At 41.7% G+C, this 23,177-nt stretch overlaps 1 protein-coding gene across 3 annotated transcripts in view; it reads left to right on the plus strand.

Moving 5' to 3' along the window:
* The first annotated feature begins 14,308 nt into the window (after positions 1–14,308).
* Positions 14,309–23,177, plus strand: part of SLAIN2 (SLAIN motif family member 2) — a 33,417-nt gene continuing 24,548 nt past the window's right edge. For all 3 annotated transcript variants that reach the window (XM_048303921.1, XM_048303922.1, XM_048303923.1), the window contains exon 1: positions 14,309–14,742. In XM_048303921.1, coding sequence (XP_048159878.1) covers positions 14,384–14,742 — 359 coding nt within the window. In that variant the 5' untranslated portion in view covers positions 14,309–14,383. The remainder of the gene's footprint in view (positions 14,743–23,177) is intronic.

Raw genomic sequence — 23,177 nt, forward strand, 5'->3', positions numbered from 1 at the left:
AGCCAGCACAGGTATAGGAAGGGCAGGTCCTGCCCAGCCAACCTGATCTCCTTTTATGACCAGGTGACCCACCTGGTGGATGAGAAAGGCTGTGGATGTTTCTGCCTGGACTACAGCAAAGCCTTTGGTACTGTGTCCCACGGCATCCTCCAGGAAAAGCAGGCAGCTGACAGCTTGGATGGGTGCACTCTTCGCTGAGTCAAAAACTGCATGGACGACTGGACCCAGAGAGTGAATGGTCTCACATCCAGCTAGTGGCTCATCGCTGGTGTTCTCCAGGGCTCAGTATTGGGCCCAATTCTGTTCCATATCTATATGAGTGATCTGGATGAGGGGATCAAGTGCACCTTCAGTGAATTCGTGGACGACACCAGGCTAGGTGGCACTTGATTTGCTGAAGGGCAGAAAGGTTCTGCAGAGGGATCTGGACAGGCTGGAACAATGGGCCAAGACCAGTAGTGTGAGAGGTTCAACAAGGCCAAGTGCTGGGATCAGCACTTGGGTCACAACAACCCCCTGCAGTGCTACAGGCAGGGGACGAGTGGCTGGAAAGATGCCCTGTGGAAAGGGACCTGGGGGTGCTGGTCAACAGCGGCTGAACATGAGCCTGCTGTGCCCAGGTGGCCAAGAAGGCCAATGGCATCCTGGCCTGTATCAGCAATAGTGTGGACCAGGGCAGTGATTGTCCCCCTGTAATCGGCACTGGTGAGGCTGCACCTCAAATCGTGTATTCAGTTCGGGCCCCTCACTGCAAGAAGGACATTGAGGTACTGCAACGAGTCCAGAGAAGGGTAACAAAGCTGGTGAAGGGTTGGGAGCACAAGTCCTATGAGGAGTGTCTGAGGGAGCTGGGGGTGTTTAGCCTAGGGAAAAGGAGGCTCAGGGTGGACCTTATTGCTCTTTACAACTACTTGGAAGGAAGCTGTAGACAGGTAGGGATTGGTTTTTTATCCTAGGCAACAAGTGGCAGGACAAGAGGACATAGCCTCAAGTTATGCCAGAGGAGGTTCAGGCTGGACATTAGGAGGAATTTCGTCACTGAAAGGGTGGTCAGTCATTGGAATGGGCTGTCCAGGTAGGAGGTGGAGTCACCATCCCTGGAGGTGTTCAAGAAACGACTGTATGTGGCACTTGGTGCCATGGTCTAATTGACAAGGTGGTGGTTGGTCAAAGATTGGACTTGACGATCCCAGAGGTCTTTTCCAACCTAAAAGTTCTGTGATTCTGTGATTTACAAGATATCATAGTCACAACTGGAAGGTACAGTCAAAATACCAAGGAGTTTTGAAAGCACACTGGAATACAGGGAATCTGGGTTTTTACCCAGTGCTTTAGAATATTGTAGCATTTTTCATTATAAACATTGCCCAGCACAACATGGAAGATCTGTGCACAAGCTGTGGTGATAATCTAGATTTATGGAGCAGCACTTATTCATATGTATCACTTGTCCTTTTCTTGATCACCATCTCTGAAAAGTCTCCTCTAGGAACTTAACTTTCTAGACTAGGAAGTTAGTGTTTCCAAGTGGGAGGATGTAGCTGCTACTGCTGGGCAGCTGGGAAGGGGCAGACCAGGACCTACCATGGTGATAACCTTCACTGATCTAGCTGGATTAATCTTCTTGTGGATGCGGGGTGATTTCCACCATGATGACTTTTTATCCTTTCAGTGTGAGCTGTTGTCAGCTGATGCCAGGTTTTCCTTCGGCATGCAGCTATGTAACCTGACATTTTGGGATTTTCATATCCACAGTCTAGGCAGGAGTCAGAAATGAATGCTAACTCCGTGCAGGAAAGAGAAACTGTGGAAATAGTTTATCAAACAGTCAGGTTATTGAAATACCAGGAGTAAAACTCAGAAGACTTCGCAGGGAACACTAATAGAGTTATTGATTTAATGAGCAAAAGGTAAAAGAAGTACGTATCAGGCTAAATTAGCCTTCAAAAATCCATGCATACACCTCTCTAAAGCTAGCAGACCCATAAACTTGCAAAAGAGTTTATGAAACTTCTTTAATAAGTGGTGGGCCTGCTGGAATGTTTGGTAAAATCATATAACCACACACATTTGTTAAACCTTCCTTTCCTCTTTCTCTGTACTGTGGTGTAATGCTGCAGTGCAACTTGCCACAAACAAGGGAGTTAGTTGTTAAAAACAGGTCTCTGTCTTCAGCACAGTGCAGCCTGATTTGAGTGGTGGCTTAATGTGCTAATGTAATAACATGACAGGAAAGTAATGTGAATATGTAACATGGAAAAGAACATAAAGAATCTTCATTCATTTGCACATTTTACCTGATATCCAGGGTCAGCTAAGGAGCACACTGAAATTCTTTGCCAGTACTGGTACAAAGAACAACAGCTTTTCTCAAAATTTTCTTGCCAAAATGCTTACGAGAAAGGAAGAAGACTTTAAGTCCCTTGCCTCATGTGTTTCTTTGTTCTAGTACCCAGGCCTGTCACTCATAGGAGATGGCTGTGCCATGACTACGAGTGGGCTGACGCATTACTATCTACCCTCACATTTGGCTTGCAAACAATACCAGGAACTGAGCCCATAGAAAATATCCCACTCTTGCCAGCCTGCCACATTGTTTGAGCTGGGAAATTGAGACAAACTGCTACATTCTCAGTTAAAAATAAGAGGCCTTTTAATTTTCCCTCTACTCTGAACTTTCCACTAAGGGTTGACTTTTGTCATTTTGGCACATCTTCTGATGTCTGAATATAGCTTAGCTTTTATGTAGGGCTTTCTGTACTTCAAGAATTGTGCAGCAGTGGAACAGGTTCAGACCTGTTAATAAAGGAAGTGCAAAATGTTTCTTACTGAGCCAGACACCAGAGTCCTACCATGCCCTAATGTGCAGGCTTGGTTGTGATGGGGGCAATATGCCTCAGCCCAAAACAGTTCCCTTCTCCTGGAGGAAGCCTAAATGTGACTCATATTTAGCCCTAGATCACCCCTGACTTCAGCCACCTGGGCTGAATCTGTCCCATATATTCTTTTGATTTTGCATCCTCCATAAATCCCTTACAACAAGTGACTCAGCCTTTCCACCAAGCAACAAAGGCATTTAGAAGGTCACAGCTCACTCCAAAGATTGTTTCAAGCTGAAAATGATAAAATCAGTTAAACTGCATGTGTACAAAGTACAATACTGCAAAGGGCCAGGGATTTTTACAGAGAAGGATTCATACAGAAGGTAACTTGTAATAAAATGTACATATTCTGCTGTGCTTATTATTGTCAAGCCCTCAATAAATAGATTTTCCATTATGGTAACTATATGTTCAGATATTATTTCTCCTTTTTAATTTTGAGAGGAAATATAATTGTTTTAAAGTATTAAAAATTTTATATTCTACCTAGCAACAAGGTAGAATAGTTCTATTGCTATTTTACTTGACATATTGTAATACCTCAGCTTAAAATTTTGATTGAAGTCAAAATCATATATATACATATATATACAGAGAAATACGTCAGTGAACACTTGCAACGTAGTATGTGTACTGACACTCATAATTATTACATGCATTAACAAAACCCAACACTGAATCTTGTAATTTTGCAGCTTACCTGAATTACAAAGGGGCCTGAGGGATCCCGATGCTACAAGCTTTTAATTCCCACTGATAATAGGAATAAATAGGGAGTATAAGATCAGTTCTTGGTTATAGCAAACCATCAGTGTATTGCTTGTTAATGTATTGTTTGCACTGGGAATGTTCAGACTGTGTAGAATTGCAACTTGAATGTGGAGGAAGCTGGGAAACATGTTCGTGGAGCACTGTTCTTTGACTTGCACAGTTCTTCCTCCCCAGTGCTTACTCTTGTTGCTCTCTGAAACCACATCTGGTTTCATCTGGTCGAGCCAAACAAGACACCTCTGACCTACACTGAAGGTATCACTATTTCCTTGGCCATTTTAAGGTTTCTCTCCTAACCTTCTCTGACTGTGTACTAATCTTTCTCCACTGTGACAGACATGTTCTGAGTACTCTCCATAAGGTCTCAGCTTAAACAGTTGCATAAACACTTCCAGCCAGGGTTTTATCTTCATTTTTATTCAGCAGCTAATGAACCTGTAGTTTCTGAAGAAATTCCTCCCAGTCTTTTAAGTACCTTATCTTTGTTGCTTTAGACTTCTGTTAATTGAGACTTGTTTTACAGCAGTTCAGATATTTTCTTTAGGTCACAAGTGTATTTCATTAAATATTTCTTTTCTTTGGACATAACCATTAACAGAAGTGATAAATACAGTCAGTCCCTAATCCAGTTATACAAATCATCCCCTATAGCCAGAGCAGTTTCCTCTAAGTACAGTAATTGCTGTTGTTCTTTGGCTGGTTTCTTTTGATTCGTTAAGTCTTGATATCCACGGACAGAAGACCCTCTTACTAATTAAAGTTAGAAAGTGGTATGTTTATTCAGGCACTGGTGGGTGGCATGGGAGTAGCGTCCTAAAGACATGCCAGGGAAGTACAAGGTTCTTCGTTCTCTATTTCTTACTCAAAGTTTTACATCTTCTACATATGTATGACCCCAGCACCTCCCATCCTCCGCTTTGTATTAAAATGAGATCATCAGTCTTTCGTGCATGCGCAGTTTCTCTCTTGAATTGGGTCAGTGGTCCTGAAAGATGAAGTCAGGAATATCTTCCTCACACTGACCTTTTTACCTTCTTACTGTTGGCAGGCCTTCATGACCTCTTGGTGCAGCCCAAGATCTCCTACTTTTGATTAATTATTACGAAACCCAGATGCTGTTCTTGGTTCTATTAGTTTCAATTTGTTTTGATGACAGTTCATTTATTCTGTTTCCTTCTATAAACAAAACTTAAAACAAAAATGTAATGGCAAATAATACATCACTTAGCTCTAGCTTAGGCATCTAATAATCATTAACTTATCTTTTGTTTTCTACTTTGTATCTTAATCAAACAAATTTCTTCTAACTCTTAGCTAAAATTTTAACCTTTTAAAACCATGACTCATTTTCATCTGATTTTCCTGCATTATCGCACTGATTTCCATATAACACCATGTCAGTCATTTTACTGAAATCTATATGGATTTACTTGACTGCAATTTAATTTTCTAAAAACACTGTGTATTTTAGCAAAGAAAAATACCAAGTTGATTTGTCACAATCTATCTTTGGTAACTATGTCTCCAATTTTTATCTACTTTCATATCCGTTTCTTTCACAAAATGTTGAGTCCTTGTAGACAACTGAAATCACCATAATGCACTTTTGTGCATCACTTTTTTCCCTAAATACTGCTACTTTATTTTTTATTCTTTTAATCATATGGTATTGTTGTCTGTTTTGGTAAAAACCTTACTACTGGATTTATTATCTCTGCTACTGGGCCTCCTTGACAAGTGAGTTCTTTAGCCTTCAGTTTCACCTTGCACACAACAATTTCTCTTTCCACACCCATTCTCATGAACATCTTTGGGTTTACCTCTGTGTACTGCGACATTATAATTACTCATGCTGAGCCAAACAGTCAGGTAGCTTGGGGTGGGACCTTGATTACCTTTAATTGCAACCACATCCGTGATTTATAAGGCATCCACTCCTTTTTTGTTGTTTATATGGCTGAGGTACATTTTACTATTTGCTTAAATTTCTTTTGCAGCCTCTTCCTAAGCTTCACTTTTGACATTTTCACATGCCTTTTGTATGGCAAGACATTTTTTCATTTTCTGTTCCTTGTAGACTCACTCTTTACTTTATAAAGTTCAGGGTTTCTCAGTTAATTGCTATTCCATAATTTTTCCCTTTGGGATACATGGTGAAGATAATTTCTGGAGCACTTTAGGCTTAAAGAAATGCCAGTTGCCTTCCACAGTTATCTGACTAAACCATTCTGGCTCATTATGTGCTGATACTTCAAATCAACTGAGTAGCACTAAGATTTTTAAAATAATATTTCAGCTAGTTATAGTCTGCAGAGCTTGACTTCCCCTTGAGTAGTTCTATTAGGTGTACTAGTGACAAATGAAGCACTTTAAAAACAAAAGCTGGATGACTGCTCCAAACAAAGATCCTAAAATCTAAAGGGGATAATAACAGAAACAGAGGAAATACAAAGCAGAAGTATGAATAATGACACATACCATTTTATCAGGTTGGTTTTTCTAATGTTTGATAGTCTCTAAAATGTCTGTAAAATAAAGCAAAATCACATGAAAATAAATAAGATTAGTTGTACTGTATATTTTGAAGGATGATCTTGCTGTTGTAGTCATTACTGAAAAAGAAAAAATCCCAGTCTGCTTGGTGAATATTGTGATAATATTAGAAGGGAAGCAAATAATTCAATAGGAAAATAATGGAATACGTTTGTCCTGGGTTTTTTTACGTCAAATTGTTTATCAAGATCCACCTGCAACTGGGCAGGTGAATCTCTGTATCAAGCCTACTGACTTCTAGGGAGTGACTTGTCCTATCAAGATCAGAGTATTTTCCTTTGACTTTGCTGAGAGCCAGTATGAGAGGGCCATTTGCCTGCAAGCCCTTCCAGGGGGTCTCCTGCCCACCCTTCCTGCACAGCCTGCTCTTGTATTCCACTGTGATTTCTAAACAATATTTTCCCAATTTGCCTCTCATTCACAAACTCTATATTCTTGCAGAAGGAAATCTAATGATGGTTCTTCTTGTGAACTTCAGCAAAAAGGTATGCACTTAATTAGCCCCTGAGAAACACACTCTGGCAAACAAATGAATTTTAATTTTCTTTTAGTTTCCCTGCAGGGGCTTTCCTTTTGCTTGTCCTTGCTGACAGAGGCCACAGTGGCTAATTCAGCTTCTCCCCGAGTTTAGCTGGCTTATTTGAGCAGCAGGACACCACAGAGGGAATGTTTTACTCAGTCCTATGAATTATTTGTCATTTTACCACTGTTGGGTAAAATCAGCCCTCATTTGATATATTAAAAAATTACCATATAAGAATCCAAAAGGAAAAAATCATGACACTGTGATAAATAACACTGGTCTTGAAGAAAAGAAGATCAGTAAGTGTTGGGACTGGTTGCACCGTAGGATTTACTTCATGGCATCCTCCAAATACTTCTTCCACAGTGGAATGTGTAGGGGGTCCTCTCCAAGTGCTCCCAAAATGTGGGCAGGAAAATATTAGTGCAGAGGCCAGAGCACACACATTACCTGTGCTACCTCCCCACTGCACAGGCATGGCAAGAGCCATGTCCCACTAAAAACTCTCCACACAAATTTGTACCCTCCCTGAGCCACCTCCTCAGGATGTGAGCCCTGAACCACCAAAGCCGTGAGCGAGGTCTCTTGACCTCAAGTCCTCTGAAAGAGGGTGGCAAGAGTTCTGTGCACCATCTTCTCCCTGGGAACGCTCTGTAACGTGCTCAATTCCGACTCAGGCACAACATGGTGTCACTAGATGGCGATGGATACCTTCGATACTGTGCAAAATAGCCAAACACTTTCTCAAAAGAGAACAGGGAAGGGAAGAAAAAAAAAAAAAAAAAAGAGCAAAAGTTGCATTACGGTGTAGTTTTTAATAATACAGTGATATGCCACTTCTCAAATAACATATTCTCGTTTTCTCTCCAGACCGAGTACCAAAGTAATATCTCAGGCTTCTTTGGTAATTCTTTTGTTTGCATACAGTATTTTGGTTACTCATGGTCACACATCTTCCTTTCTTGATTGCAAATCTTAATTACTTTTGTCAGTATTAGCATACTGTCTTCAGAGAGAAGCAGAGCCTTGTTAAACACAAGCCATTAATAAATCAACTGAGCATAAACCTAATTTAATTGCAAAGTTTTGTCTATGCAATCTGTATAGCCTCTCTCTCCTATTCAGCAATAAATTTTTCTGTAAATATATGCAAAAAGACATTTAAAACATACTAGCTTTTCCAGTGTGCAGCATTTCAAACTTTCAACACATTTGAAAGTTGCTGACTCTCCAATTACTTTGCTTTCTGAAGAATTGGTGCCTTTTCCTGCTAAATAAAGTGCAGAGGGACAACTGTTTTAAAAACTTCTTGAGTGTAATGAAGCTTTTTCCTTCCAGCATTGGCTTGTTAATAAAAGCATGTTGGGAGAGTTCTCAGCAAATTTAGGAACTTTTTTTTTGAATGATAGAACAGATTGCTTCATAAGGGTGGAGACATGTAAGGTTTCACTTAATGTTACCCAACTGATTAAAATCACTGCACTCTCAAATGAACATAAATCATTAATCTTCTTGACAACAGAAAATCCTTTCCCAATGTTTTAAGACACTTCAGTGTCACCACAGCATTTTAAGTATGTTGAGCTCAGCAGTTTTCTAAAGAGCAACTAAGTTATTTCCAAGTGATTGATAAACATGAAATACTGGTAGCTAACTCCATGACACAACTGAATTTACTCTTTTCTCTTTTCTTTTCTTTTTTCTTTTCTTTTCTTTTCTTTTCTTTTCTTTTCTTTTCTTTTCTTTTCTCTTCTTTTCTTTTCTCTTCTCTTTTTTCTTTTCTTTTCTTTTTTCTTTTCTTTTCTTTTTTTTTCTTTTCCTTCTTCCCATCTTCCCTTCCCTGCCCTTCCCTTCCCTTCCCTCACCTTTTCTTTCTTTCTTCTCCTAACTTCTTCTCAAAATACAGTGTAATCCAGACTAAAAAATTCCAGTCAATGCCTTAGAAAGTGCCTTGTTGTGTCTGAGTAAGTTAAATTTGGCTAAGTTTAACATTGCTTAGTTAAAGTTTGTCAAGTGCCTTATTTTGTCTAGATGTTGTTTTAAAATTTGCCAAATACCTTACTCTACCCTTAATCTTCTAAAGTTTGTAAATAAAAGTTTTTTTGTTGTTGAACTTGCTGATATTTTTGTTGTTTCTGCCATGCATCGCCCAGAGTGAATCAAACAACCTTCCCCTAAATTCACTGTACCAAGGCATAACAGGTGTCTGCAGTGATCCAGGCCCAAAAAGAGCACGAAGTCTAACTGGGGGTCAGTGCCTAATACAGTACCCCACAGGTCAGAGCTGCATCCAGTCCTGTTCAATGTCTTCACTAATGACCTGGATGATGGGGCCAAGTGTACCCTCAGCAACTTTGCTGATGACATTACCCTGGGAGGAGCAGCTGATACACCAGAGGGTCATGCTGCCATCCAGAGGGTCCTCAGCTGGCTGGAGAACTTTATGAGCTTCATCCAGGAGAAGTGCAAAGTCCTGCAGCTGGGGAGGAACAATCCCCTGCACCAGTATCTGCTGAGGGCCACCCAGCTGGAGAACAGCTTGGCAGAGAAGGGACTGAGGGTCCTGGTGGACACCAAGTCGGAGATGAGCCAGCTACAAGTCCTTGCTGTGAAGAAGGCGAGTGGTTTCCTGGTCTCTTTCAGACAAAGTATTGCCAGCAGGCTGAGTGATGATTATTCCCTCCTACTCAGGAGGCCACATCCGGAGTCCTGCGTCCAGTTCTGGGCTCCCCAGTACAAGGGAGAACCAGACATTGCAGAGAGAGTCCAGCAAAGGGCAACAAAAATGAAGGGACTGGAGCCTTTCTCTTATCAAGAAATGCTGAGAGCTCGGTAGGTAGGGAAGAAGTGGATCTTGCCAGTGCATACAAATGCCTGAAGGGCGTGTGCCAAGAGGAGAGAGCCAGCTTTTTTCCAGTGACAGGACCAGAGGCAGTGGGCACAAACTGAAACACAGGAGGCTCCACAAGAACATCAGGAAACAATTTTTTTTTACCCTGAGGCTGACTGTGCACTGGCACATGATGCCCAGCAAGGTTGTGGAGTCTCCATGCTTGGAGATAGGCAAAAGCCATCTGGACACAGTCAGACAGGTGGCTTTGCTTGAGCAGGAGGCTTAAACCAGATGACCTCCAAGTCCCTTCCAACCTCAGCCACTCTGCAATTTTGTGATATGAAATATTTATTCCAATGCTCAACTGTGACGATAATACTTGAAAAGGATAATCAGTAAACTAATTATAAAAAACTAAAAAGGTTGATGTGCATACTGTTCATACACTTTCTAGCCACATGGTATACCATGAATATCAGACTCATTAGGAATCTGATTGTCCAGTATTCTCGAATTGCTCTGGCTCCAGAGCACAAAATACATATTTAAAGATGGTTGTGGTCAAAATGTTAACATCTTTTTTTTCTGTGCAGAAAAAGAACAGGCACATAAATTCATGCCAAGGAGCTACATTTTCTACTTGATGATACCAAAGATAGATGTACTTTCAACAGCAGAACCTAGCTGGAATTTTGCCTGCCCTTCAGGCAGGCTTGTAACTTGATAAGGAGACCAATGTACTGATTGTGGGTCTCTCCTCCATGACATCCTCAGCAGAAAATACCTTTTAAAAATTATTTATAAAGACTTTTAAAGTGTATTTATGCACACCTCACTGCTGTTTACAGTTTTTAGGGGATGGGTACTGAGACACTGAGTGCATTTCTGAGTTTCCAAAGTCCAATCTAAAGGGCTAAACATGTTGTCTCACCACTGATGAGCCCAATATACTCAGAGATATCTTTTACAAATAACTGAAGTTACAATGTTGGTTCTTTAGTAGAACCAGTCGAACAGTTCTGACTTTAATCCTGAAAGGGACATACTATGACAGGAACATGCTTCTTCCACTCTGTATTCAATGTCAGCTCACAGTATATATTGTAATGATAAACAATACTTTATATTTTGTCAAATGTTTAGCTAAACACTGCCTAACACAAACATGTATGGGCCTGTTGAACACCTCTTTTGAGAAGTCTGGCAGGCAACAACCCTTCTGCAAGAGAATAAACAAAGCTGCTTAAAAACCAGTCCGGTTCTCCAGGCATCAAGTTAAGTATTTGCAACAAATGTTAACTTCCCACCATGCATCTGCCCATCTTCATGTACTATTCCCCCTGAGGAATTGTCCTCCCAGGTAACAAGTGAAATCAAGGTTTCAAAGTCAGATTCTAAAAGTTTTGACAGATGTAAAGACAACAATTCAGCAAATCACAGCTGTGATAAACTAACCCTAGGGCTGTCCATGCTAGAGAGCTCAAAGGTCAGCAAAACAAGGCTCCTGGTGGCCTTTTTCTAGGAACCACTTGTCAGAAGGATGTGCATTGAATTATCTGAGTGACACGAGAGCCTTGCTCAGACTTTCTTTCCTTAGGAGAGAGTGCTCCTCATTTCCTCTCATCCCATGAGTTTAGAACCTGCCCCAAGTCAGACAAAAGAAGTACCATGCATGTCCTGAGATCTCAAAAATAGTGCTGTGGAAAGGCTGCTTTTCACCTCCCTCTCTGAGGAAAGGGAAAAGACGGTGTGGGTGCAATCACAGCTGTTCACCAAAAGCTCTGCAACAGAACTAATTTCATATGCAGAGGAATTTCTCTTGCTCTTGTGATGCAGTGGAAAGGTTTCATTTTTGTGGCATTACTATCAATTAATACTATTTGTTTATAATCACCCAGGGACCTCTGCTTGGGTGTGGTCTCACATCTGGCCAGTGCAAGCTTGGAATCTGATGACCAAAAAGGTCATCGAAGTCTATTATTGGCCTGATATTTCATAGGAAGCTTATGCTCCAAGCCTTGCTGCTCTTCAATTCCCAGCACATGAGAAGGGCACTCACAGCACAAGAATGAATGAGAAAGCAGAATCATGGTTCTTGCTGTTCAAAGCACAGGCTATGGTGACTATTAAGCAGTGACTCAATTTGTTCATCTCTACTGCCCTTACTCTTTGTAAAAATAGATGATTCAGCAGCTCTGAAACTTTTTTCTGAAACTTTTTTCTCACTTTCCTCCCCCTTTGTCCACACACACCTGCAGGGAGCATATCTTGGGGAGAGAAAAAATTGCTACAGCTGCTGGCAGCAAAGTAATGGTGTCAGCAGGGGACAGAAAGATGTAGTAGGAAATCTGGAGGACATACAGACCATAAAATGAACTGGGGGAAGAGGAAGCAAGAAGGAAGAGGAAGTAGAGGAGAGGCAGGATGTAAGCAGTGCACTGACCACTAAAGAGCTCTCAGAGCTGCCCCATTACATAACAGAGGAGGCCCCTAAACATGACAGAATCACCAGGAACAGCTACAGTTTTGGCAGCAGCTCCCAGGAATCTGGGTCTGTTTGTGGTCCTGGTCCTTCTCTGCACTCCCTTTGTCACAGACCCACTTCATACTGTCACACTCCCAGTTCCAGCCACCGGTCCCATCCTGATCCCAGTAGTTGCAGTATAGCGAGGATTAAACTCCTCCTATTGCTACTATAAAAGCATGATTAATTCAAGTGACTGAGGGTTTCTTGTGCCACTGACATTTAGTCTGAGGATAGTTAAAGGAGAATAAGGAAGTTGTATTTTGTGGTCCTGCTATAAATGTTCTAATTTGGAATAACTTTCCCTGCATAGGTTAGGACCCACCAAGCACTGAATTGTCAGTAGTCACTTAAAGTGTCACTGTCACTTAAAGTGTCAGTGTCATGGAAGATCCTTATTGTCAAAAACCTTTATATAATTGTTTTCCTTGCCTTTTGGAGGACTGTAAATTCTGTTGATAAAGTAACTGTTCTTACAGAATATATCTGGATTCTCTTAAGGCACTTGACTTTGTACCATATCATATAGACATAAGAATGAGCTGGATTTACAAACTGGTTTACAGATCAGTCTCCAGGGAGCTATGATGGTCATTAATGTGGTCTCAGTGAGCAGTGCCAAAGGTCTCATAGGCCAAAACTGTTTAGTAGTTTTATAGCTGTGAGAACTATACAAAATCTGTGGCAAAGTCTGCTGCTGCTAAAAAATTTGTTTCACTTGCAGATAATGAAGACTTTACCATAAGAGTAATTTAAATTGCTTTGTTGAAAGATACCAGCCCTGAAGTATTTTAATACAGTTAAACACTTAAGGTGATAATTGTTTTGGGAAAACAATGATATAAATTGCATTTATGGATCAAAGGCCTGGATTCTGCTTAGAAGCTAATAGTAACAGTTGAAAACCACCCCAGCATAAATCCTCAAATAATGCTATACATACGGAGAATGTAATCTTTGAGTGTATAAGGGGAGAGTGTTGCATAAGGCAAGGAAGTGACCCAGTCTGGTAAGGATGCTGTAAACTCATGCCTGGGAGTCTCAACATGCCAGCAGTCCATGCACCATACCTAACACAACCCAAATTGTGTGGCATTTACTGCCCCTAAACGTTGCACCTTCTCAGCACATCCCGCAGGTCTGAGCACCCGTCTCATTTTCCTTCTTCCCTTCCTGAGCATGGTAAAAACTATTCACTGCAGTGTCATCTCCTGCAGACTCCAGCTATCCTCTGGCCCACTTGCTGGTGTTCTTCCTCTCCCCAGCAAAAGCAGGCTCCAATATGATGCTGTTGAGTAGACGGAATTTGGGAAGAGGAAAATATTGTGAAAGGACGGCACTAAGGACACTGTCTCAGTGGCTCAGGGAAGGGGGATGCAGAGCATCCCCACAATACCAGCTGATGAAATTTGGAGACATTTTGTCACAAGACACAAAACATCCCAAGAAATAGGACAACAGGCAACGGGCAGAAAGTAATGCACAGCAAGTTCCACCTGATTATGAAGAACTTCCTTACTGGAACACATTGCCCAGTGAACACAATCCTGTGCCCTGTGCTCTAGGATGACCCTGCTTGAGCGCGGAGGTTGGACCAGAACAATGACCATGGTCCCGTCCAACCTTACCCATTCTGTGATTCTGTGACAAATCCCAAAGTCCCACTAATTACTTCAAACTAAAGGTGTTAAGTTTTGCTATAGATGGCAAAACCACCACAATCTTTACATGAATATGCATATATTTATACAAAATTAAAGACTCAAGGGAAGTTCAGTTCACACATCTGTCATACACAGTAGGCCCAACACCATCGCCTAGGCCTTGGACTAGGGGCACACCTTGTATTGTTTAGAGGTTTTGAACATTTTTAGAAGGTATTCTGGGGCTTCCCATACAACTCCTGTCTGGTCCCCAAGACACTGGAGGTCAGGCCAGACCAGGCTGCTCCCTCAGGAGCAATGCTGCCGCAAGAGCCCGTCGGACGGCGCCGAGCGGGGCTGAGTCACGGCCTCCCGCTGCCGGGGCGGCGACCCGCCGCCATGCTATGCCATCGCACGCCGTTCTGTGCCGCGCCGCTCCGTTCCACTCCGCGCCGCCCGGGGCAGTGCCGCCCGGGGCAGGCGGCGCGAGGGGCGGCGGTTCCGGCGGCCCAGCCAGGAGGCGGTGACATGGCGGCGGCGGATGTGCGTCCTGCGCCCCGCCCCGGCCCTGCCCCGCCGCCGGCCGCCCGGCCGCGTAGACGGGGCCGCACGGCCGCCTCTCCCCGCGCAGCCGCCGCTCTGCCGGCGGCCGCCATGGAGGACGTCGGCTCGGGCGTGAATGCAGACGCGGAGGTGCGGAAGCTTCAGGAGCTGGTGAAGAAGCTAGAGAAGCAGAATGAGCAGCTCCGCAACCGCCACGGCGCCCTGCCCGCCGCCCCCGCCAGCCCCAAGCGCCTGCCGAGCGCCGGGCCCTCCTCGCCACCCCCCGCCGCCTCCCCGTCGTTCGACGGCCGCTGCCTCAGCCCCAGGGCCGCCGCCCGGTGTTCGCTCCCCGAGGAGCCCGGCGGCGGCGATAGGGGCAGCGGCGGCAATGGCCTCCTGGACGACGCGGCAGTACTCAGGCCGGAGGAGCTGGAGCGGCTGGCCGGCTGCGATGAGGACGAGACCGGCTGGTGAGGAGGCGGCCGGGGTGGGGATGGGGCGGGGGAGGGCTGGTGAGGAGGCGGGCAGGGCTGCGCGTCCCATTTCCCCCGCCGTGCCCGGGGGCGAAGGGGCTGTTTCCAGGCGCGTGTCTGATGTCGGAGGGGGGTCTCGGGGCTTTGTGTGCGGACGCAGCCTCGCCCTCTGGGCTGGGTGAAGGGCTTAATGAGCTCTGCGATACGTACCGAAGCCTGCCGGGGAAGGGTGTTTCGCTTTCTGCACACGACGTTGGAGCTCATCGGAGGCCCGCGGCCCTGCGCTGCTGTTCGGCCGCGGTGGGAGCGTTACATCGGGGCCCGCGGACATCGAGCGGGCTCCAGTGCTGCCGCACAATCAGCCGTCAGTGTTTCCGCGAGTGCAGGAGGTGGGGAGGCGTTGAGAAACGTGTGGGGAAATTTCTAGGGTAGTTCAGAATTAGCCCACAGGTACTGTTAGACTTCAGACATGCATCACGTATGTTTTATGTCTCGATTTCTTTCAGTTGTAGAGACAGCAAATGTAACACTTTTTCATCTCATAGACGTGTTGCCCTTAGGTGTTCCAATTTATTGCTAATGATGTAGGATCACGGTTTCCCTTAGGTGGTTCCTCGTTCTAAATGGACTGCTTACCCTGCTGCTCCAGCAGAAACAGCTGCAGGTGGCTGTTTGCCTTGTCATTATTACACTTGGATGAGCTTCCACTGAGAATCAAGAAGACTCCAACCATCGCGCTGTCTCCAGCTGTCGTTCTGAAGTTTCCTATGACAGTTGTTGAGGAGCAGCCTTAGAGCTGCAGGGGAAATAGTGGGGAGGAGCACCGTGTCAACACCGTGTCAACGGAAAAATGCAAGGGAAGCATGTGCAGGGACAAAAAGTGTAACGCAGGCAAACTGACTTGCGGCAGAATTGGTTGTAGGTCCATCTACAAAGGTCTTTGGAAGCAAACATGCAGACAAATTTACAAAACAAACAAAAATGTCTTTCAGAGTTAGAAACGCCTTTAAAAATGCTGGAATGATTCCATGCATGAGCAATGTTTTAGTTGCTCGGGGAGGAGACAGTGTGTGCACTTCTTTGGAGAAGTCATTTGCCTGACATTCAGCCTAACCCACTGGAGAAGTATGAGAGCATAAGTTTATTCTCATCCAACACTAAATTAATACAAGGCATCATCTCCCAGAAGATGAGTCTGTGCAAGGCAGCTACTCTTATTTCTCACTGTATGCCTTGTAATCTACTGGCTTGCAGCCCTTGATGGAAATAGAATATGGTAAATTTGCACAGCAAGTTTGGACTGGGATGGCCAAATTTGTAAATTACATGAATTCTAGTGACAAGAGATGTTACTGTTTTATATGTTCATCCTAAATCAGGGGCAACATAATGGGTCTCCTAAGTAAAAGTTAATGTCCCAACAGAGTGTATGGTGACGGTGGTGGCATAAGTGCTGTGTGTTTTTGTTGATGCAGTTCTGGGCACTCACGGGGTAGCTGCATGGTTGCCTGAGCACAGCTCTTGCTGGTGTCAGGTGTTTGGCTGCCAGTTATTGTGGCACCGTCGTGTTTCTGTGCAAGTTCTAGTCCTCAAAAGACAGCAAAACTTAGAGGCAGTCTTTTGCACGTCTTCATTCCTTTATTAATATTTTGGCAACTGTGAAGCTAAAATGTTTTAGCAGGTAATTTTCAATCTCAGACATGTGACACTGACAGAGACACAAATGCATGAAACAAAAAAAGAGAAATTGTAAAAATTTACTTATTGCCATACGTATGACAAAATATGGATATGTAATTTTAAAAAATTGTGTTTTCCTGCTGTAGTTTTACATGCAGTTAATGATAAACATAGTTTGGCTAGTTTGAATATTTTTGTTCTGAAGTGCTTAATAAAAATGGAAATCAAGCTCCTGGAATTTCTAAACACCTTCTAATTCAACTGTTGAGACACTAAATAGTCCAACCCCTTTTATTTTCTTATGAAGGTAAAATGACTTTATATTTATGCATTTGATTAATGAAGGTTATTACTCTTAATGAAGTTTGAAATTTTCAGAGGGCTAGTAGAGCAATCAAAAAGAAGCAAGCCTGTGAAGATAGGAGAGGTTGATGTGAATAAGTGGATTGCCCCTTAAACTGTTTCATAAAGATCCTGCTCCTAAAGCCTTGGTTATGCAAGGTCACTCATAAAGTAATTGAATCAACTGAAAGGGTGAATGTACTCGACGAAATTTAAGCCTCATATGAACTCTTTGAGGTTCAAATGGTTTTGGATCGCTACTGCTTAACCCAAAATCCTGCTTAAAATATGGGATTATACACTGTAAAAATTAAAGACCTCTTAGCAGCTGAGGAAACCTCTTGCAGAAAGAAACTAAATCTAAATCATTGTTCATAAAAAAGTGATTCATCTTACCTGTTTTGCTTGTCTCTATAGAGAAGTTTAGATTTGTCTTTACTTTCGATTTCAGAAGGACCTTGCTGTGGGCAATAATAGGTGGTAAAGGGTGCTGGTTATCACTGTTCTTTTCTGTTTTGTAAAATAAAGACATTTTCATACCCCATTATGAAATTGTCTGCAGCCTTGTCATGGCAGAAGAATTTTCTTAACTGTTAAAATTACATTGTTTTACATTTAATGCTCACATTAGTGGCTGTGAATTTAAGACAGAACACTTGATACTGTGATTGAAGTTGATACTGGAATGTCACATGTTTCTTTAAATCTACATTGTAGAGTTGATCAGCTCGCTTTTAGCTTTTAATTCTTTAAATGCATTTAGATAAGTATACAGAAGAGAAGTGTAAAGTGAAAAAGTAAAGGAGAAGGTGCAGCTATCAAACAAGCAAAGGAACTTTGGCACTACTGTTTTAATAGCAGCTTTAGCTATTAAAACAGCATTATAGTATTAGTGAACTTTGGGGCTGTTTGTATTTTTGCTTGTTTTTCTTCTCTGTGGTTACTTAAATTCAGATATGCTTTAAGTTTTAAACACTTTAGCATGAGACAATCTTCAATGTGTAATGTATGTGGTAAGTTATTAAAAATATTTCAGTGAATTTAGATTGAGTTTCTTGTCCATATGCTTCTGAATACTGTTTAATGTGCTGAAACTTTCTTCCTGATAAGGTACTGAGAGTTGCAGATGGGCAGATCTGTACTTGCACACTGTACTTAGCTCTACACAGACCCATGGAGACTTTGCTTTAGGCCTGCTGATTATTTCCTCAAGTTATCAGTGACATTCATAATCGGGTGTTCCTGTTTGGCTGTTCTTGAGCCAGATTGGATCAAATTTAATTTTTTTTCGAATTTCAATCTAAACGGGTCTTTTCTTACTAATTAATTGAAAAGATAAAAGGGCAGAGGGGCACCCAGAGTGGAGAAATCTTCAGAGAAGTGGTGTGCACCTCCTTGCTTGACTTGCTGGGTAAGATTGGGTGTGGATGTGCAGCATGTTGGAGACATCTGGATAACAGTGTGCAGGGTGGCTTGCTGTGCTGTTTTTAAAAAGAGAGCTGTCTTGAGTTTATTGCAGGATAAGTGTGCACACGTGGGCAATTACTGTAGATTAGTTAATGTGTTGTGAATCTGCTGTAACTTCCTTTGTGGTAACTTTTTACATGGTCACTCACCTAAGCTTTCTGAGGAGTTTTGTTTTAAATGTGAGCAAAACATGCAGTGCTTTTCTTCAAAAATTACTTGCAGCATGTGCCTAAGAGTATAGAGCTTGCTGTGTCTCTATTTTGTGCATGCAATTGCTCAGGAAACTTCAGAACAACTGTGTCCTCTTTAAATGATAGTGCTATAAAAACTAGCCTAGCACTTACCCATGTTTTCATGTCAGCATAAAGTCTCCTTGGCAGAGTTAAAATAGCTGACAGTTGACTGACCTCATTTATAAACAAGAGGCAGTTATTGTGTATTTAAAATGAAATTATCGGTGGGTTTTTTATACTAACTAAATAGTTCAAAGTAATAGTTTCAGTGTTTTTTAAGACCTCAGGTTGGTTGTGTATCCTGACTAGTTGAAATGGAAGGCACATACTTTCACTATTACACTCTCATTCAGCAGCTATTTCTAATTTGCACCTGTTTATAGTAAGTGTATGTTTCCATTCTAGCCATCCATTATCGTTAGTTGGCTAAGGGCCTGTTTGAGATACATGATTGTCATCTGTAATGCTTGTCTTCCATCTCATATTGCTTGATGTCCCTTGCGCACTAACATTGTTTTGGAATCCTGGTTTGCCATAGTGAGCTGGTAAAGTATAGCATGGCTATTTTAGGATAGAGCTCTACCTGAATGAAATCCTATTGCTGAAATTACATTGCAGCATTTCCTGTTCAACCGCTACATTTAATTGGATTAATGTGGTTTAGACCCCTTGGACAGGTTCTGATCAATTTCTGCTCCATGGTGTAAGTAAAAGAGAAATGGATGCTTTTCATTTTGTGGCAGATAAAATATCAATTCGATTTAAAGTTGTTGGAATTTAACCAAATTCAGATAATGTCTTCACAAACTAGGAAGATAATATGAAAAGAAGCATGTAGGAAAACCAAGGATTATGGAAGTTGCCAGTTTTATAAAAAAAAAACAACTGGTAACGTTAAATAATAATTTGGTTATTGTCTTTGAGATATCCATGTTTGTTGTGAAACAGATATTTGAGGACTGGAGGAAGAATCCTGAGGAAGAACTTTTTCCACTTCTGTCTTCTTCTGTGGTAGTTACAGCTTTTAAACATGCTTGATATTTCAATATAATGAAAGCTTTGATACGAGTTTCCTTTACTGTCTTAATGATATTCCTGAAATTTACTACATAATTATGTATTGTTTAGGCATGATTCACATTTCTACTACTTGTAGGTGTTAGAGCTCCCAAGCAAAGTCATTAAGCAGAATTGTATTTTGGAACACATTTAGTAGGACACAGAACTTCTCAACTTTTTTCTCTTCTGCGTAAGTATCAACAATGCTGTGTTTGAGCATATATTTTCTAAAAAATTTCTTATGAAACGCTTCTTAAATAGTGGACAGTTGTACAATTTCTCTGATAGTTCTAGGGAGGCTACATGATGGTGTTATTGATTGCCCATTTCCCATTCTACAACATCCCTTTCAGACACCAACATGTTCTTTTGGATGAGGATATGAATAATGCCAGTAATTTCCAGCAACTAGCCAGGGCACAACTATCTTTAATTGCTGAGCAGAGAAAGATAGTTGTGTTTGAAATTCCACTTTGCAACCTCTTGGATGTTCTTAATTCTACGCAAAAATCGCATTGCATAGCTGAGATGTGCCACTTCTAAAATGAAGGTTTAATGAGACTGTCAAAGCATTTTTGTAGTATTCACATCCTGGAGTTTATATTCATAGACTGGAGTTTGCTGTAATTTGTGCATCTCCTGGAACTAAAAGCATTCTGTGAAGTAGAGCTGAAAACTAAGAATTACAGACTAAACAATGTGTATCTCATTCAGCTACAGCTGTACATAGGACCTTTGTGGGGTGGGGAGAAGGAAAGGAAATCTGTGGGCCACATAAGTGCAGGGAGGATGACACTTAATTTTGTGATTGATTTTTCTTTCAGCCAGTGATGCTTTTCAGATCTTTACGTGTCTATTCAAAATTTGTCTTAAATTTTGACTTACTTAAGCCACTTCAGATAGGGTTTCCTGAAACTTTTAAATTGTCCTAAAAGAGTTTAGATTGACACCGTTGTGTTCTAAATTACCTGTTTCCAAGACTGTCCAGTATTACTGTCCCCTGATTTATATATTTTCAGTAGCTTTTCATTGTGCTATTTCCTTCTTGTATTTTAAGGCATTTCTTACTGATCTGTCCTGGGATTTCAGCTTTTTCTCTTCTTGATATTTTCAGGTTTTTCATCCTGCTTTTCCATGCATCATGTTTTGTATGCTCCCAGTTAATTTCCTTTATTACACCTACCAGTTTTTGCTTAAAGCTAATGTAGCTAAAATAAATGAGCACTAACTCCAAGTTCCTTCCACTTGCCATCTTCTTTCTAATTCAGATTTGTGACTTCACGTTCATCTGCATGTTTTCCCTCACTCTGATACTGAGCGGTGGAAGGATTTTGATACAAAAAGACTTCCTCTTTTCCCCCAGTTAGAATGTTGGCTTCTTGTTTCATGCCTGTGGCAACTAGCCTCTTGTATTTTAATGTACTGGGAGTTGTTCCTCAGGTGAGGTAATCCATACACAGATATTCCACTCCTACTGCAGTGATGTGTCCTCTTTCTTCAAAGCCTTTTCTGACTCAGCTGTGTCCCAGTGCAGCATGCTGCAGCTTGCCCCATTTGGGTGACATCATATATACTTGTAGTCACAGCAGTCTTCCTGCAAAAGCTCTGCCTTTTTCTCTGCTGCATCTTCCTGGAACTAATCAGGAGAGCCTCTGGCTGCTCTCAGCCCCATGTTGGTGCTGCTGTGGTGTAGTTAGTAAGAGCCAAAAGAAGGAAATATTAATGGCTGCAGAAGAATCATAGTGTCTGGTCTTCTTAGTGTTGTTTCAAAGTAAATCAAAGCTCCTGAGCTCCTTTTTATATACTGTTTTCTTCTACTTTACCTTATGTCACTGAGTTGCAGAGTCTTTACTCTGTTGTGGAGAGATTGGAGTATATGTTTCTGGTGTGTTAACATTTGTAGTATGGGTGGTAACTGTAAGTTGTCAGCTTCCTCAATTGTTTTTAACTTCCTGTTTTGAGAGAGTTGATTATTAGTGGTTAAAGATGTATGTAGTTATGCTGGTAATCTTCAGTCTTGAAGTTGCTGTGCTGCTTATCAGTGCTGTTGTATTGCTGTAGAATGCATTGACAGGTACAAATGGGATCTCTTCTGGAAGGTTCTTCAGCTAAGGAGGGCCTATGTCTTTTGGGTCAAGCAGTTTGATAAGGAAGACCACTTAGCTGTGTGAAGTTATTTGCACATGCTTCATATATCTGTTCTTTTTCTGATGGTGGGAAGAGAAGAAGAGGTAATAGAGGCATCACTCTGATTCTTAGCCTTGCTCTTGGTCCTTCTGGTTTTTGTAAAATCCAAATTAGGCAAAGCAAGTAGAATTAAGTCAGTCACAAAACTTGAGATTGGCTGTTCTTTGTCAGGTGGGATATTAAGATCACCGCTTTATAATGAGGCTTCATAATTGCATGATGTACAAGAAACTGCCCTGAAAAAGCTGTTTTGTCACTGCATCAATGTACGTGTGTGTTGAGAGGTAGTGGAGTTGCATGAAATATGTATGTTCTCAAGTTCTATCTTAAAGTCTAAGTTACGAAACAAAGATTGATGAAGGAAAACAGTTGACTGGAAAGAGGTGGAAGAATATGCAGTATGTATTTGGTCAGAAAGGGAGGTGGAAAAGAGGGAACTGTGTGAGCCTGGATTGCTTCAGTAAATAAGCTACTTGTGAAACAAATGCAACAGTTGGGAATTCCTGAAAAGAATGAGTTGAAGCTTAAAATACCAGGTGCAGTTTTGATTAGAACATTCTTGTAGGTTTGTTGAAGGTACCCCTTTTGTGTGTTTCTCAAAGAGGACATGCACTTTAATTTCTTGCCTTTTATACTGGGTACTACTGTAAACACTTTGAACGTGCATGGAACTTGTCAAACACAGCAAGGCATGTCAGCTATCCAGAGAACTAGGAGTGAGTCTGGCCTGTACTGGACAAAATTGGGCTTTGTTGCCTTTGACGCTTCTTTGTATTGTATAAGCATACCTTAGGACAGAAAGGAGTACAGGCAAATACTAAAAAGACAGTAAATTTAAAGTTAGTAGATAGTAAATGTTAGATAGTAAATGTTAAACATTACTTTTAATGCTATGGAGATAGTCATAGAAATAAGAGAAAGTGGCATAATTGTTTACACAACTGTGAAAATTGAGCAACTCTTGTGCTTTTCAAGGATCTTCAGGGATATAAATACATGAAGGGTTTTTAGCTTTTCTTCTAGGCTGAGTGCCTTTGAAGATTGTGGGCATTTCTACAAAATCAGCTATAACAGACAACATGATATTTGCCAAAGCATAAATCCCTTGAACTACAGTAAGTGGCAGTGACTATTTGGATTGTAACAAACAGCTTCATTTTTGTTTTAAAACCTGGCAGCCAATAGATATTTTCTCTCCTGGATTTGCAAGCATAGCTTGCTAATTTCAGTGTTAGAGGGAAGAGTGTTTTGGAGCTTGCTCTTAACAAAGACCACTGTTTTTTAGACATGTTTCTTGGGAAGCTTTTGTAAGAAGTGAACTTAATGGTAGTAATTACAAAAAATCTCTAAAAGCTATTGTAACACAAACGGAGTTCAAGTTCTAGAATTACAGATGAGAGATGAGATAATCTTGTAGAGATGAAAGTTGTGGGAAATAACTTCTGTGTTGCTATTGTCATTGGC

The sequence above is a fragment of the Corvus hawaiiensis genome, chromosome 5, assembly GCF_020740725.1.
Source record: "Corvus hawaiiensis isolate bCorHaw1 chromosome 5, bCorHaw1.pri.cur, whole genome shotgun sequence".
In the NCBI taxonomy this organism is placed as follows: Eukaryota; Metazoa; Chordata; class Aves; order Passeriformes; family Corvidae; genus Corvus; species Corvus hawaiiensis.